The 16,378-nt window shown below is 34.9% G+C and overlaps 3 protein-coding genes across 3 annotated transcripts; 2 read left to right on the top strand and 1 right to left on the bottom strand.

Annotated features, from left to right (window-relative positions):
- Window positions 1-3,094: 3,094 nt before the first annotated feature.
- RDR6 (RNA-dependent RNA polymerase 6) lies at window positions 3,095-9,168 on the bottom strand. The gene is made up of 3 exons (XM_021420910.2): window positions 8,813-9,168; window positions 5,022-7,784; window positions 3,095-4,339 (listed from the first exon to the last, which is right to left on the bottom strand). Exons 2-3 carry the CDS (start codon window positions 7,737-7,739, stop codon window positions 3,464-3,466), a joined length of 3,594 nt encoding a protein of 1,197 aa, XP_021276585.1. The 5' UTR covers window positions 7,740-7,784; window positions 8,813-9,168; the 3' UTR covers window positions 3,095-3,463.
- A 2,176-nt stretch (window positions 9,169-11,344) lies between these two features.
- Window positions 11,345-13,000, top strand: LOC110410205 (ankyrin repeat-containing protein At2g01680-like). The gene is made up of 2 exons (XM_021419803.1): window positions 11,345-11,829; window positions 12,052-13,000. The coding sequence occupies exons 1-2, from the start codon at window positions 11,437-11,439 to the stop codon at window positions 12,859-12,861; spliced, it is 1,203 nt and encodes a 400-aa protein (XP_021275478.1). The 5' UTR covers window positions 11,345-11,436; the 3' UTR covers window positions 12,862-13,000.
- A 245-nt stretch (window positions 13,001-13,245) lies between these two features.
- On the top strand, window positions 13,246-16,014 carry LOC110410207 (SPX domain-containing protein 1-like). The gene is made up of 3 exons (XM_021419804.2): window positions 13,246-13,720; window positions 14,436-14,562; window positions 15,257-16,014. Exons 1-3 carry the CDS (start codon window positions 13,418-13,420, stop codon window positions 15,706-15,708), a joined length of 882 nt encoding a protein of 293 aa, XP_021275479.1. The 5' UTR covers window positions 13,246-13,417; the 3' UTR covers window positions 15,709-16,014.
- The last annotated feature ends 364 nt before the right edge of the window (window positions 16,015-16,378 follow it).

Below are 16,378 nucleotides of genomic sequence, written 5' to 3'. Positions count from 1 at the left end.
TATATATATATATATAAAAGATTACAAATTATCCAATCTATATGCCTTAGTTGGGGTGCAACACTACTTTAAATTATTAACCCTATGTGAAATTGTAATCATTAGTTGTGACAGGTTGTAATGTAGGTTTAGACTTTGTCTAAGCAAAACCAGTCCTTTAATTTATAGTAACCACAAATTATTAATTTGTAGGGACCAGACTAAGGATGGCATCTCTTTGAAATAGTTTAACAATGAGCCAGAGAACAGCTCTACAGCAATCAACTTGGTCACAATCTATTCCTAATTGAAAGGATAATGTTGCTAGGGTTATTAGCTGATGAGTTAATTACCCATTGCTATTGAGGGAGCGATTACATTGGAGAACTTTCTTAGTTAAACTGGGAGCAGATAATCTCAGAGGTGCAAGAAATGTAGAGCCTTTTAAGCTAATCTCATTTTTAATTTTGTTGCATTCCAATTGAAAAACGGATAACAATACAAAATTTGATCAGGAATCGATCTCAAAATATCAACATCGAATCACCACGTAAACACACATTAGTTTATAATACGGATCGTATTCAGTCAAACATTTAAAAACATGTAAATTATAATATACACACAAATATCATAATCAACTTAAGTCTGTAACAAATAATTCTAAATATTAACATACCCAATTGGCACCAAACTACAAATATTTTAGTTTTAGTCATCGTTGTTTTGACAAGAATGTCTGGCATATTAATTTACTTTTCTCAACATGTTTTAAAAGAAAATACCTCTAATTACATGATATATCATATCAATTTGTGGAAGTAATTTTCGTAATGTCCAAGATTTGTTCAACTATTTAGTACTTGATAAATAACTATAATTGAATCAAATTTAATAATTAATAATTTCTCTTCAGATCACTTAAAATTACAAAATATTTCACTATAGAAAAAAGTTGAAAGTTTTGCTATTGTAAAGTTGAGAGTGAGAGAGGGATAGATTATAGCCAGGGAAAAGCCAAAGGGTGGGTGGGAAATGCTCTGGTCCTCCACTCTTGAGAAGTTCATATACGGAGGTATCCTTTCTTTCTTTCTCATCTTAATAAAGACACGACTACTTTTTGACTATTGACCATTGCAAGCGCTTACAAACAACATGGCCCCCTCTTTCCCCATGAAAGTCTACTATGTGGTAAACAATTTTCTGACTTGGAAAAGTCTTTCTATCCATGGAAAACTTGGGGACAAAGGTTTAGTTGGCATACACATTAATTTGTTATTGTTGGACAATCTTCAATGCAAGGCTTCTATCAGCTAACTTTAGTTGGCAAACCCATTAACTGTAAAGGCTATAACTTCAATTACTAGAACGAATAAAATGTTTTATAGAATAAGGAGTTAAAACAGTCTATGATTCATGTTCACTTGCTGCACCTGGTTGCCTTGCTTCAACTTCTTCTTCAAATGCATTAATTAAACATAGCTAAATTTCTATCAGGATTTCATTATGGATGATTAGTTATTTTCTGGTAATTCTTGATGTTTTTCCTTTATTGATTACCAGGTCAGTTTACATTGTTTACACAGTGCTGGGAGATGTCAGCATTTTACATTGCTGGCAAGGATGAGTACAATGAACTTGCTTGTGAGTTTTTAGTAACATCCCGGATTTGTTCTGCCAGTGCATGCATGTAAGCCTGTTGGCAGACCAAAAATGGGATTAACTCAACTGGAAATAGATTTTAAAAGTTGTACATGTTTGATTTCTTACAACCGGTTTGTACCCTGGTACCAGCTTTGAACCCTAACTATGTTTGAACAATCTTTTGCTTTAATCCTTACTTATTCCAGAGCTCGATCTGAACATGTTTTTGCCTGTCAAGGGAATTCTGGAAAACACAGACAAAGATAGGATCAAAAGGCTGACAGGGTTAAAGCCTCCAACAGAGATTTGAACTCTGTTTTTGGTGAAATAGAGTGCCTGCTTCCTGCCATCATCCATGATTAGCAGATGGAGTAATCTCCTTCAGCAAATGGGAAATAGAATGCATTACACTTCCATTTGTCAGAAGTTTGATTGATAAACTTAATTCGACAGACCTTGTGAAATTGTTTAAAGAGTGATAAAGACTGTTTTATTAGCTAAAAGTTGTCACCTATGGCATAAAGAAATATAGACATGGTCAAAAGTAGGTTCCGATGGTTGAATTGTTTACTACTCATTTTCCTTGCTATCTGTATCACCCTTTTCCTAGCAACGAATCACCACTTATTCTCATATCCAAAACTGTTTATTAATCAAAAAGAAAAAAAAAATAACTTGGGTCCAAATATAAATCTCTCCAAATGCTTCAGATGGAATGTCACAGCCGTGTCTCGGGATCAGTAAACATAGCAGCACTGTCTGAAAATAGTAGGTATTTAATTTCCCATAAATTGGTAAGGTTCAGGGCAATTTCCCTATTCAAAGTGAACCAAGGCAACAAATCAGGAGTCAGTTGGCTAAGACTTTATGGCACATAGTTTAGTTTTCTTAAATGTAAAGGCTAAGCAGCCCTGCAGTCTCCTTCCATAGGCAGAGTCACAAAGATACTAGAGAAGACAAGGTAGGGTTGGGACAAACTTCTTCTAAACTCTCCAAGGTAATAAGCTTGGTGTAAGTGCAACTGAAGCCAACAGAAAGGCCAATGGTTCAGCTAGGCAACCTCTTCATTCATAGCCCTTGAAAGACCTTAAATTAAATGACTACCCTTCTTATGAACCTGTGAGCTACATTGTAAGTTCAAATCTAGGTCACCACCAAATCAAAATGTCCATGACGTTAGCATGGCCAAGAAAATAGTCAATAGCCTGCAAGGACCATTTAACAAAAGATTCTGGACTGCTCAACCAATTTCCGGTTATTCATCTCATACAAGACAAACCAACCAATCTTGCATTGGACCATCTATGCCTAGACTGAAGAACTCATTTAAAAGGACGAATACAATAAAATTCCTTGTTTATAAAGCATCTGGAGGACCAGTGATAAATAAAATAAATGAATTCACAAGAAAAATAAATTTAAGTGAGTTGAAAGGCTAAACATCTATACCATGCAAAATACAGAAATAAAGGGAAAAAATTTGGACCATGAGATAACCAAGCTCCAGCATGTTAGTGGTGCTCTACCGGCCTTAACATAATTCAGACCATCCAAAATAACATGCTATTCCACTTGATGAATCAATTTCACAATCTAATATTCAAGCAAAGCAAGAAAATTCAACAACATTATTACATAATCAAACTTCCAAACAACGCATGGAAATCTTCTTGAAAATATCAAAATAGGTCATAGCAATGACAGGTAACAATCCAGACAGCAAAAAATATACATAAGAAATTGACATTGCAACTTATCTTTCAACAATGGCAGAGTGGCCTTGCCACCTAGTAGTCTGATCCAGCAAAAGAATTTACTGCCAAAACAGTCAAATGCTGGGTCATATTTTATCAGCTAGGTACTTTACGAGAGAGTTGACAGGCTTAGAAAAGTCAACATTTCCTGTTCCCTGGCTCCTAATTTTGATTCGAGCAAGGTAATCAGCTGCAATCCAAGCAAAACTCAACATCACTACAGGGTCAGCATCATCAGACTTCTGCAACTCTAACTTCTTCTCTACCCATTTAGGATGGTAAGTGACCTGGTACCACGCTGATGCCTTTCTTTCATACAATTCATTCCTCTCATCCTCATTAAGTTGCTCAATTTCCGAGTCCATACTCTCAAAAATTTGCCTGAATTCTTTCCTCAGGGCACCATAAGAATGACCGAGCTTCTCCTTCAAATCCCCTAACTTCCTACTGGTGTATTTGGGCATTGACCAGATGTGCCCAGTTACTACCTCTTCTTCCCTCTTAACTTTGTATTGTCCAAGAAGTCCAATCAACTGCCCATCATAGGAGCACTTTTTAACCCATGCATCATCAATGTAGTCAGCAGACCCTGTAATCTCAAGATCTGTATCATAATTGATGTCAGGAGCTTCAAGATTGATCTTGGAAGATTCAGAGAGATCTTCATCATATGCATCTTTGATATGACGATATAGTCTTCCCAAAATTTTTCTTGATTTGTATGACTGGTACTCCTCTTTACCCATAAAATCAGGGTAAAGTTTTGGTTTTAAATTAGCAGGCATTGACACAATCCTCCCAGTTTTAGGAAAATCAACAGCTGTAGCCGCTAACTCTGCAAGATGTATACATTTCTCATCTAGAGCACCATATTCACTAAGATCAGCATGAACCACATGCGCATTGCAAATAGTCCCCAGGTGCTCATTCACCATGTTTTTTGCAAAAAAATCTATTATGTCCTGTAAAATAAAACAGTCAAAAGATTTTGTCTTTCACCTACTTGGAATTTAAAATAGTTCAGTAATCAGAATACAAATCCTAAACTGATATATTTTACACAGAAATATATCTACTTTATTCCAAAAATTTAACTCCACTTTCTTCCATTTCAAGATTTTGTCTTTTGCACACTTGGAATTCAAATTACGGTATTCATCATGACACAAATCCAAAACTCACTTGCCCTGTTTTTGTGATATATTATACTCTAGAATTTATTTGTGTTATTGCCACATTTTTGCTCATTTTTCCCGAAGGAAATTATAGTAACTCAAAGATTTACAACAAAATAAACCATTTCATAAACGGTCAGTGCCTTCCTAATAGATCAATACCTAACAACATAGTGCCATTTAAGCAATAAAGACTAAGCTGGTTATTCAACCACAAAAGAACAATAACATAGCAACATATAGTTATGTGCTCAACCACGTATGTCTTCAATTGCAACATGCTTTTTGATACTAGCTTTCAAGCAGCATACTAGAAAACAATATTGTTTGTAGTAACAAATAGAGAATTTTATTCAGGAGTACTAGTATTTTGTATACTGTAAAGAAGGGAAATAAACGAAAAACAATTGTGGAAACCCAGAGGTTCATAAAAGTTCAGTGATAATAACAAAATACAACAAACAATTACCTTATGATTGACTTCGCGTTGCAGCTGTTTAGGCTCACCAGGGTCATACTGCATGGGTGGCCAGCTCTTCTTCCCAGGGGGGATAAGAAGATCTTCCCATGTGACAAAATAAAGGTCCCCATCAAGATCACTCCCAGAAGCTTCATTTGTATGGGGTCTCTCACCCTTTTGAGGGAAGACCAGACAGTCGTACAAATGGTGTAAACCAGGGGCATCTACTGCTTCTAGAATCCGTATATCTCCAGGGTGAAGACAAGGATTCTTAGCTATAACCACCAACCCTTGAATTACTTCAAAATTTTTCTTTGTTTCAGCAAACCTAGAGCCATGTTTCAAGAAGCAGTTTTCTACAGAAGGATTGGCTACTTGGATAAAGCACTGACCTTGTTCAAGTACTCCTAGTTCATCGAAGACACCCATCAACCACCTTCCTGAGGGAACAAAAATCCTAGCTTTTTCCCTAAGACCTGAAAGCTGAGATGCTCTTACACAAGTCAAGATTCCTCGTAAATGAGGCTCTATTTGAGGCTTGAAACCTGCACTCAGCATTATTGCTGCAGTATTCCCTTGCTCAGCACATGAAGAAGTGAGAACTTCAAATGCTGCATCAGCGTCCACAAGGATTTTGTTTAACTTAGAAACCATGGTATTTTGCATTTCCCAAAATACATCATCTGGCACGTGCAATGTAGAAAGCAATGTAATAATTTGTCTATTCAGGAAGCCAGGCTGAAATCTTGTCCAAGAACAGATTTCCAATGTTGTATGGTTAGAACAGAACTTATTCATACTGGGCCGTAAAGAAAGACGGACCCCATCACCTTCTTCTGGCCAACAAGCCACGACCCCTTTACAACCAGCATATCTAATTTGATAAGCACAAGGAGGATTCAGGTCTAGCTTCAATTTCTGAGCAACTTCCATTGCAAGATCAGGAGTGATCTTGCCAATCCCGTCTGAGAACAAATATCCATTCCTCTCTATATCTGGAAGGCAAGGGTCAACCTCTGTTGAAGGAACTTCAACTGTTGCATATGTTGATGAGAAGCACTGACCCATCCTGGCAGCACATTTAGCAATATTTCGGTTTGTAAACTTCCCCATCCACCTTAGAATTTGAAGCACACTTGTCTTTCCATCTTCAGCAAAAAACCATGCGGACCTGTCTCTCAATTGATTGGCTGAGAAAGCAAGGAAAGAGTATTTGCGACCACACAAATAAAACCCATCTGTTAGAATAGACCTTACCCTTTTGAACACTCCCGTTTTCTGAGAAAAGGAGGTTGATGTCACATCCCTCACAATTGAAGCAGCATAGTAAGTGAGCACATTTGCATTGATTGTCTGCATGCCTTCATCCATAAATGTAACCCTTAAAAACCGATCAGCGACTTCTTTATATTTCCTGAGAACTCTATTAGAAAGCTCAACCTCTGGAAGAAGACAATAAGCTTTGGTTGGAGTAATAACCAATCTTCTGATTTCAACAATATCATCCAACTGCTTAGGGCTCTTAAAAAGTTTAGGATTCCTCAGCAGCCAATCATGGACAGTTTTCAGCCTCTTATAGGCATCAAAAACTGGACGCCTGTAGGAATAGATGTGCTTTAGCGCAGCCACATTGACCTCCCTTGGTTGGTCTCTCAGGAGGTTAAAGAAGTCCTCTGATAGCTGATGTTGATAGAATATGCCTTTGTGCATTACAGCATTCACCAAAAACATTATTTCAAAGGGAATCCCCTCCTTGTAATTGATACAATAAAAGGGATCTGACATGGACATCCCAAAATCAGGTTCATCTCTGATCCTAAGCGGCCATCTGACATAGTCTGGGGGTACCCTTTGTTCTCTGAGATAATCCAAGGCCTTCTTCAACTTTGCACCATGACGAGGACGGATTACAACTCTGTATGTATTACACCGACCAATGGCCCCACTAGGGGTAAAATCTGTGGTCCTGATCCACTGATCATCATCATCCAACAGATCAAATGGAACCGATTCTTCAATCTCATCATCAGCAGTTCTATACCAGACCCAAGGTGAAGAAGCCAGCTGCAAGAACACTACTAAACCTGATGGCTCTGTGTATTGCTTAATCTCATTAATGTCTCTCACCAAGAACTCCACCTTAAAGTCACATTTTATCACCGCATACTCAGTTGTGCCTTTGAAAGAGAAGGCTGTATCTCTAGAGAAACAAAATTTGCAGGTGCCATCAAAAGGATCCACAAGAAAATCAACCCCAAAAGGAGGTCCTCTCCAGCCAACAAAGAACTCATCTTGGCTAACCATGCCTCCAATATCCAGGCAGACATCAGATAACTTAAAGGGCGTTGTATTCCTCCTCCTACGATTCAAGTAATATGGATTTTCAGGCCCCAAACTAACCTTCAAAAGCTGATTGTTGAAAACAAGCTCAGTACGACCTGCAGCATCTACAGCCCAAGTTACTGTTAGAGGGGAGGCAAAATGAACAAATGCATGGGGTTCCACCTTCTTATAGTCATCTGTTCTTTGGATAACTGTACTGTCAAGAATCTCAAAGTTGGGATAGGACTCCGGTGGCGTCCATGAAGTCTTCAATCTACACCTCCAAACAACTCCAACTTCATTGTCCAAGTACTCCATGAGATCTTTGGCTGTAACATGTCTTCCAAATCCACCAACACTAACTTGCGTCACCACAGTGTCCTTTTCACTTCCTTTTGATTCCATATTCTTCAGAAAATTAACCACTTCAGATTAATACCCAGCAAATTCCTGAAACAAAACCCAACACAACATATTCATGAAAGACATGATGAGTAGATAAGAACACACATTTGTAGGAATACATCCATATTTATTAATTAAAAATTCACATTTTAATTTTGTTTTTCACCTTAAACAACTAGTCAGAATAACATTAACATACTAACCAAAAATACAGGGTAAATTTCTTTTATGTTATGGTTTACTTTATGACTACATGCCTTTTGAAGAAACACATTATGACTACATGCCTGCTGAAAAGATAACAATGAAAAAAAAATACTAATTAGTATAAATACTACCCTGCATTCGCTTCTCAAAAGCATTTCTCTAGGAGGAAAAATTACAGACATATCAAGTTGCTATTAATAACCCATGGAATTAAAACCATCAATGTGCCTAGTAGTAATAAAAGAACCAAAAAAAAGGGTAAGTGGGGCTTCAGAGTTCAGACCAGAAAATCTATTAAATGTATCACTATCAAGTTGACCTGAGAAACAAAGTAAGCACAGCCATTTGGGTTTCACAGGTTAGAGCTTTGCACTTTCAGAACAGAAGAAACAGAATATAACATGACAATTGAAACTTTGAAAAGCATATTCTTCAAGTTTTCAGAACAGTTTGGAGGACTGTTTATAACAAAGAGCAATGATTTACCTTTATTCTTAAGCTCCTGTTAAAAATTAAAAATGAAAAACTTCATCTTATAACTTTATAGACCTCATCTTCTGCTTTTTCCCTTGAATTGCATTTATTCTTCAAGGATACACACTTAAATTTACAAAATATACCAATTGATGCAAAACAGAATTCATTTCAATTATCACTTGTAGTACGATATTCGGTACGATATTCATTTATAACAATAAAATTTTGCAATACCCAAATCCCATTTCCCATTTTTTCATTTTTCTTATGAACCCTCCACATTCTCAGCAACCAAACGAAATGATCATTGAAGATAAGAAACCAAACGAAGTTAAACTTGAAAAAAAACAAAGAAAAAACAAAATGGGTTGTAAGAAAAAGCTACTAACCTTGAGAGTTCTGCGTTGAGGCAACAAAAGAAGCAACCTTGAACGCGTTTGTAGAGCAAGAAAAAGAGAAAACAAACTTTGTGTGAGTTTAGGAAGAGAACTGAGAGTAAGAGGGAAAGACCCAAACTCAAATAAGTGTGCTTTTATCGTGATCTTTTCTAGTACTTCTCGAAGAAGTAGTTCGAGAGAGAGAGAACTTCTTGCTGTGTAAGTTACTTTTTTTTCCCGCTATTGCTTTTTCTGCCTTTGCTTTGATAGTTCTTTTCATATTCTCTTTCATCTCTGATTCCAGGTTCTGATCAATGGAGGTTTGAAAAAATTCCCACTTGCAGGCATTCCTTCTCCTGGAAAATGCCTTGCAGAGAGCGAAACCTCCCATTTCCACCATTAATAGGCTTAGAAAAAGAAGTTTTTTAATTTTTTATTATGTTTAATTAAAATTTTTAATTTATATTAATAAATATTTATAACTAATTACCCTAATAACATATTATGTTCATATTATGATGATATGTAAGTTTAAAATATCTTGTCACATTTAATAAATAATATTTTGATTAATAATTGAAGTTAATTTAATATAAAATAAAAATATAAAAATTTAAACAAAAATAGTACAAAATTATTAAAATTTTATTAAATAATTTTGAAATTTTTTAAAATACTATTCTAAAAGAATGTCTTTTTAATTTTAATTAATAGTATTTGAAAGTACAAACAATATAATTAAAAAAAATTATAAATGCAATCTATGATGCTAACTTTATATAAATTAATTATTATAATGGTTGAATTATGATGGAAGGAGTTTAAAAAATTACCAACTATTGTTGATGGGCAGATCTTCTTGTACTTGATTTGACAATAAGCAATGAATGATAAGCACAAAAACTTGGGTGCTAAGTTGCTCTATTTTTGTATTTATTAAAAATTATATTTTTATTTATTAAAAATTACAAAGTTATTTTTATATAATATTTAAAAAAATTATTAAATTATTTAATAAATTTTAATAAAATTTTATTCTTTTAATACATTCAATCAAAATTTTATATTTTTAAATTAAATAAAATTATTTATTATTTATTAAAATTTTATTTATATTTTTATATCACATAAAGTAAAAATATCTCCTGTTAATATTATTATGTTATTTTATTATTTATCATAAGATAAAATACCTCACCTCTAAAGTTTAATCAAATTTTCAAACGAATTCATTAATTTTTAAAATAAACATTTCATCTCAAAATATAAACATCATTAATAGAGATTATAAAAAAATTAATTTATTTTTTATTAATTTAAAAAATTATTATTATATTTTTAAAAATTAAAAAAAAAATCTTTAGCTCGATGCTCACCAATCAAGGATGCTCCCTTGGGGAGCTCAATCGGAACTCCTCATTTTGAGAGTTTTTTTAAAAAAATTAATAAAAATTTAATAAAATTATATAATTATAATTTTAAAAATTAATTAAAAATAAATTTTTTTATTTTTATCACATCATCAAATTGATAAAAACATTGACAATTGGATTTACATATTCAAAAAAAATATTTTTTAAGTATATTGTTTATTTTAAAAATTAATCAATTTTTATCTAATTTCAATCAAAATTTAAAAATAAAAATATTTTATTTTTTATTACAATATATTAACATCATGCCATGTTGATATCTTAATTGACATAATAAAAAATAAAAATTTATTTAAAAATTTTTAAAATAAATTAATATTTTTGTAAAAATAATTAAAAGAAAATAGTGTTATAATATTTTAATAGATAACTTAGTTGACAAGTCCAAAAACATGAAAAAAATGCCATACGCGATTTTTGCACTTCGCACAATCCAATGGCACAAAATTTTCATGAAACCATTAGTGACGACAGCAAAATGTCACCAATTATCACATGGAGAATATTCTAACAGCGATTGCTCCCAAAAGTCGACAATGTTAATTAAACAAAGAAGCCATGGTGGATCACCCTTTTTCCCTTACCCACTTCTTTTATTTTATAAGCATTCAAAAACAAAAAAATTGTCACCAAAATTTAACAATTTATCTAGTTTGATTTTTTAAAATACTATATAAAAAATATTAATATAATATTTAAAAAATTTCAATTATTTTAAAAAATTTAAATAAGTTTTTATTTTTATTAAATCTTATATTATTATTTTAAATTAAATAAATCTCTATTATTAATTAATAAATTTTTTAGTGTTGAAGTTGTTGTTTTTTTTTTTTTTAATTTTCGCCTTTGCTTCTTTCACGGCATTAATAGTCAAAAAGCTAAGGTAGACACGAACAGATAACAATAAACCTGCTTCAACATCTCGGAAATTTACAAGTGAAAGGCAGAATGAAACCAAAGATTCCAAAGAATAATTCAAATCAATTTAATTAGGAAACAATTGTAAAGAAATTTAATCGAAATTTCCTATTGTTTGGACCAATTTTTTTTATATATAATTATTCCATTGTAAAGGCCATAGTAGGCTTGTTTAAAGGATCCACACTTTCGAGCTTCTTGCCATTGTCCTTTTTCGCCTCTAATTCTTCCTCATTTGTTCTTCATTATTCTAAACAACCCAGTAGAGGTTTTGAAGATACTCTCATGGAGGCCAATCTTGATCTTTCAATGACTTTTGATTCTTCAAACGCCACTGTATTGCATACTGCTGCGTCACAAGGGCACACTGAAGTGGTGAATTTCCTCTTGGAAAAGGACAGCAGCGTGGCCGCCATAGCAAGCCGAAATGGGAAAACCGCCTTGCATTCGGCAGCAAAGAATGGGCATCTAGAGATAGTAAAGGCCCTTTTATCTAAAGAACCTGGAATCGCAACGAGAATTGACAAGAAGGGCCAGACAGCTCTACATATGGTGGCTAAAGGGCAGAACGTTGAAGTGGTAGATGAGCTGATAAAGTCGGATCATTGTTTAATAAACATGGTTGATTCTAGGGGCAACACTGCTTTGCATATAGGAACTCGAAAGGGTCGGATTCAGGTAGTTAACTCATAGTGTCTTATTGCAAGTACTGAAATGGTTTTTCGTTCTGGATATGCTTTAGAATAAGCTCTAAAACTTTAGTTCCTGATATGATGGGTTCTAGGTATTCCTTTTGCAACAAATAACTAACCAAAAGTTGCTGATAGAATAGTAACTTTCTCATATAAAGTTGGCAAATTAAGTCTGTGACCCCGTCTAATCACCAGTGCATTCTTTCAGATTGTTCAAAAGCTGCTAAACCACAGTGGAGATCACAAACTAGTCATCAACAAGTTTGGGGAAACGGCTCTTGACACTGCAGAGATATATAAGCTATCTGATATTGCAGGCATCTTAAGAAACCATGGAGTTCAGTGTGCCAAATTCATCGAGCCACAACCTACAAATTCGGCTCGAGAACTAAATAAAACTCTAAGTGATAAAAGGAATGAGGTTTATCAACAGCTTCTGCGTACACGCCAAACAAGAAAACGCGTGCGAGATGTTGCTAAGAAGCTTAACAGAATGGAAGTTGATGGTCTCAATAATGCAATCAACTCCACTACAGTGGTGGCGGTTGTCATTGCCACAGCTACATTCGCTGCCATTTTCAATATCCCAGGCCATTATGCTGACAGTCCTGAAGATATTACACCGTTTATGATTTTTATTGTCTCTGACTCCGTTGCCCTCTTCATATCATTGGGTGTTGTGTTAGTGCAAACCTCAGCTGCAGTTATAGAGAGACAGGCAAACAAGCAGATGATGGCAGTTATTAATAAGCTCCTGTGCTTGGCATGCGTGCTGGTTTCAGTTGCATTTCTTGGCCTCTCGTATATTGTAGTTCGAGAAGATGAGAGATGGTTAGCGAATGTTATTACTGGTATAGGGACTGCTATCATGGTATCAACATTGGGGATATTGTGCATCGTATTGAGGATTCAGAAGCTCGCGTCATCTGGAGGTCTGCAACCACAGGTGGATCATCATACACCGACTGACAAAGATATTCTGAATGATGAGGATTTTGAGATAATCGATGCAGTTTGAGCTTTGATGCGCCTTATATGGTTCTCCACACCGACCCGCAAGCTTTGTCACCTGGTAAAATGATCATGCTGCTTTGTGTTATGACAGCTAGGTCAACGTCAGATATGCTCCGATGCATGTTTAGAGTTGACGTTTAAGTTCTATTAGACACCTCATCTTGTTCCAATCTTGTCTAATTGTTCTTTCTATATTTATTAAATAAAAAATAAAAATTTATTTAAATTGTTTTAAATAATTAAAAAATGTTAGTGAACGACAATTTTCTACCTTTACCTGTAACTGTAAAAGGAGCCAAAGCTCAACGGTCACACCGAGAGAAAAAAAGGGATGGGGAAAAAAGAGACCCGAAAAGGAATAAAAGCCGAAAGATATCCTCCAAGAAACAGATAGTATATTCCCATTTTCTTCTGCAACGAATATTCTCTAAACAGCAAAAAGGAAACAATATTCCGTCTTCTTTCTTCTTTCTTATCTCTATAATAATATCAGTTTGGTCAGATTACAGAAAAAGAAGAAAAGGGTAATCGTGATCTTGATCTGGGTGAGTGCGGGGAGCATGAAGTTTTGGAAGAGTTTAAGCATATTGATCGAAGAAGCGTTGCCCGATTGGAGGGATCAGTTTTTGTCCTACAAGGATTTGAAGAAGCACTTGAAGTTGATATACCCGAAAGATGGGAGCGAGAAGCAGGTTAGTAAACGGCCCAGGTTGGATTCGACGGACGGTGGGGATGGTGGGTCTAAGGAGGAGAGCGAGGTCCCTAAGGAGGTGATGGATTTCGTTTTGTTGTTGGAAGAGGAGATTGAGAAGTTTAATGCTTTTTTCATTGAAAAAGAAGAGGATTATGTTATCAAGTGGAGGGTAATTTCTTTTCTTTCCTTATTTTTTTTTATTTATATGCATTTTTTTTTGAATTGAATTTGGTGTTTTGGAAATTTTCATGAGTTATTATGGTATTAAATTGTTGGTAAAGAAAAGGGTTTGCCTTTTTTTATTCTTATGTTGTTTAAAGAGGATCATATTGAAACTTTGTGGTGAATTTATTGATGGGTTTGTTGAAGTTTTGAAGTTAATGAAGTAAAAATGAATCTTTTCCCCCTTTTTTGTGCTAGTGTTTTGTTTATTGCGAAAATCCAGAAAGCTTTATCTATGGAATTCTCTGCTGAACTGCCTCTTTCATGGTGATGCCAATATCCCCTTCAAAAAAGTTGGCAGTTTTCTTAATGCCAGAAGAAATTCGGGGTGAAAGACAAATATGTTTTTGGTTCCTTTCGAATGTTGCTTTTGAGTCTTTAACCGATTAAGATTCCCTCACACTCTGGAGTTCATTGATATTTGAGTCTCTGAGGTCCACACCATTTCAGCCTTTTGCCTTTTGGGAAATGTAGCATGTTTTTGTTTTTCCTATAATTTTTTTTGTTCTTCTCACATGATTGATGGTAAAGGCATCCATCCCCTTGTTGAAAGTTTTGAACTATCTTCTTTGTGGTTTTTCTCCATGGTTTTTGGCATTGCTTTTTGTGCAACGTGTTTAATGCTCTGAATTGTATGTTTTTTCCTTGTGACTTATATGCAGGAACTGCAAGATAGAGCAGCGAAGGCCAAAGTATCAAAGGAGGAGTTAATGAAAGTGGGGAGGGAGATAGTAGATTTTCATGGAGAGATGGTTTTGTTGGAGAATTACAGTGCCCTTAACTATACAGGTACTAATCTGTTTTTCATGGTTTTATGTATGCCCATTTTATTAGTGACTGACTGAAATAAGCATGGCCAAAAGCCCAAAACTAATTCATGTTCTGATCTCAGCGATATTTTTATGTTTTTCACAAATTTTGAGAATGTTATTTGTGGCATTGTTAAAGTTTTATCAGCAATTAGCAGTTTTTGTGCGATGCTAATATTAGCTATGCAGATGTAAAAATAGACAGACTTGATGGGTTATATGGTCTAATAGAAGATAGGATGTCCTTGTAGCTACGTCGATTTAGTTGCTGTCGCTTGTGTTTAGTTCATTTCTTTATTGGGTGACTTGATCTCTTAAATGTTCATATGAAAAGAGTACTCGAATTATAAAGTGGAAAATTTTGTTTGAAAGAACTTTGCACAAAGTTCATTCAATAAAACATGAATGCTTATGCCTTATTTGACCTTTTCAAAAAGATTTGGAATATATTAGTAATTATACTACTCATCTTTTCTAGTTCCTTGATAATATATATTTAACAAACAGGAGGAGAGAGGTTGAGACAGCAAAGTTGTTAGTAGACTGCGTTCTTCTGGGTTGTGTGAATATAAATACTTGGCACCAAGTGGATGATTTGAACTTTTAACTGAGTCCTTATATCTTGTTTACAGTTTTGAAAAGTAGAAAGTTTTTAACCTATATGTTGTACACAGGACTACTGAAGATAATAAAGAAATATGACAAGCGAAGTGGTGCTCTTGTTCGCCTGCCCTTCATTCGAAAGGTCTTGCAACAACCATTCTACAGGACTGATGTTCTTAACCAGCTTGTGAAGGAGTGCGAGATGGTGCTTGATCATCTTTTCTCCATGAATGAACCATCAACCTCGCCTGAAGCAACTGACAAGAAAGTGACCAGTGAGAAAGAATGTGAATCCAAAACTTCTACCAGAAGTACTGAAAGGCTGCTCAATGTTCCAAAAGAACTTGCAGAAATTAAGAATATGAAGAGCATGTATATGAAGCTTACTTTGTCAGCTCTACGTGTTTTGAAAGAGATCCGGAGTGGAAGCTCAACTGTGAGCATGTTCTCATTGCCACCTTTGCAAAATCATGCATTAGAGGATTGGAAGAAAATTCCTGTGTTAGAACAGGCAGCCAAATAAGTTTCTCACCTTGTTGTTATGAGGGTGGCCCAACTTGGAACAACTTCTCCCTCTTTCGCTTTCCCTCATCATTTTCATTTTCCTTTGTTTTTATTCTTGTATTTTATACCTATACTTCTGCTAGAAACTGACCACGCTTTTGTATCCTAAATCCAATTCTCATTGGAACTTGTTTGACTTTTTCCTGTAGACAATTTTAAAGACGGGAACATCTGGTTTTGATCTTTCAGGTATAGTGATCATAGTTTTAGTGTGAAACATGTTTGGTTGCAGTTACACCTTTAAATTACTAGAGTTCCTCATGTATCTATTCTTTGCACGATACCATCAGTTCTTGTTGGGGTCCTTTGCCACTGTGTACCGGGTTGCTTGGCTAAGCAGTGGTATTCTGTTGCAATCTCTGCAAATTGTATGATTTCATCATAGAGGCGTTCAGATACTGAATGTTCTTTAAATTTTTACCTTAACCTTTCCGATCTCTGCATCATCATCTGTAGGTGTTGTTAATAGAGGCCATGCCAACATGTTTTGCTTCCTACATCGGTGTGGGGGTCATTGTCGGCAGAGAACATATCTATCCAGTAACATTTGAGAAGAAATTCAACTAGTTCATCAGGAGCGCCTGTAGCTCAGTGGATAGAGCGTCTGTTTCCTAAGCAGAAAGTCGTAG

This window comes from Theobroma umbraticum, unplaced genomic scaffold (genome assembly GCF_002168275.2).
Source record: "Theobroma umbraticum cultivar Fairchild unplaced genomic scaffold, ASM216827v3 scaffold_56.0, whole genome shotgun sequence".
Lineage (NCBI taxonomy): Eukaryota > Viridiplantae > Streptophyta > Magnoliopsida > Malvales > Malvaceae > Theobroma > Theobroma umbraticum.
The sequence above is the reverse complement of the archived record's forward strand: the minus strand, read 5'-3'. Positions and strand labels throughout refer to the sequence as shown.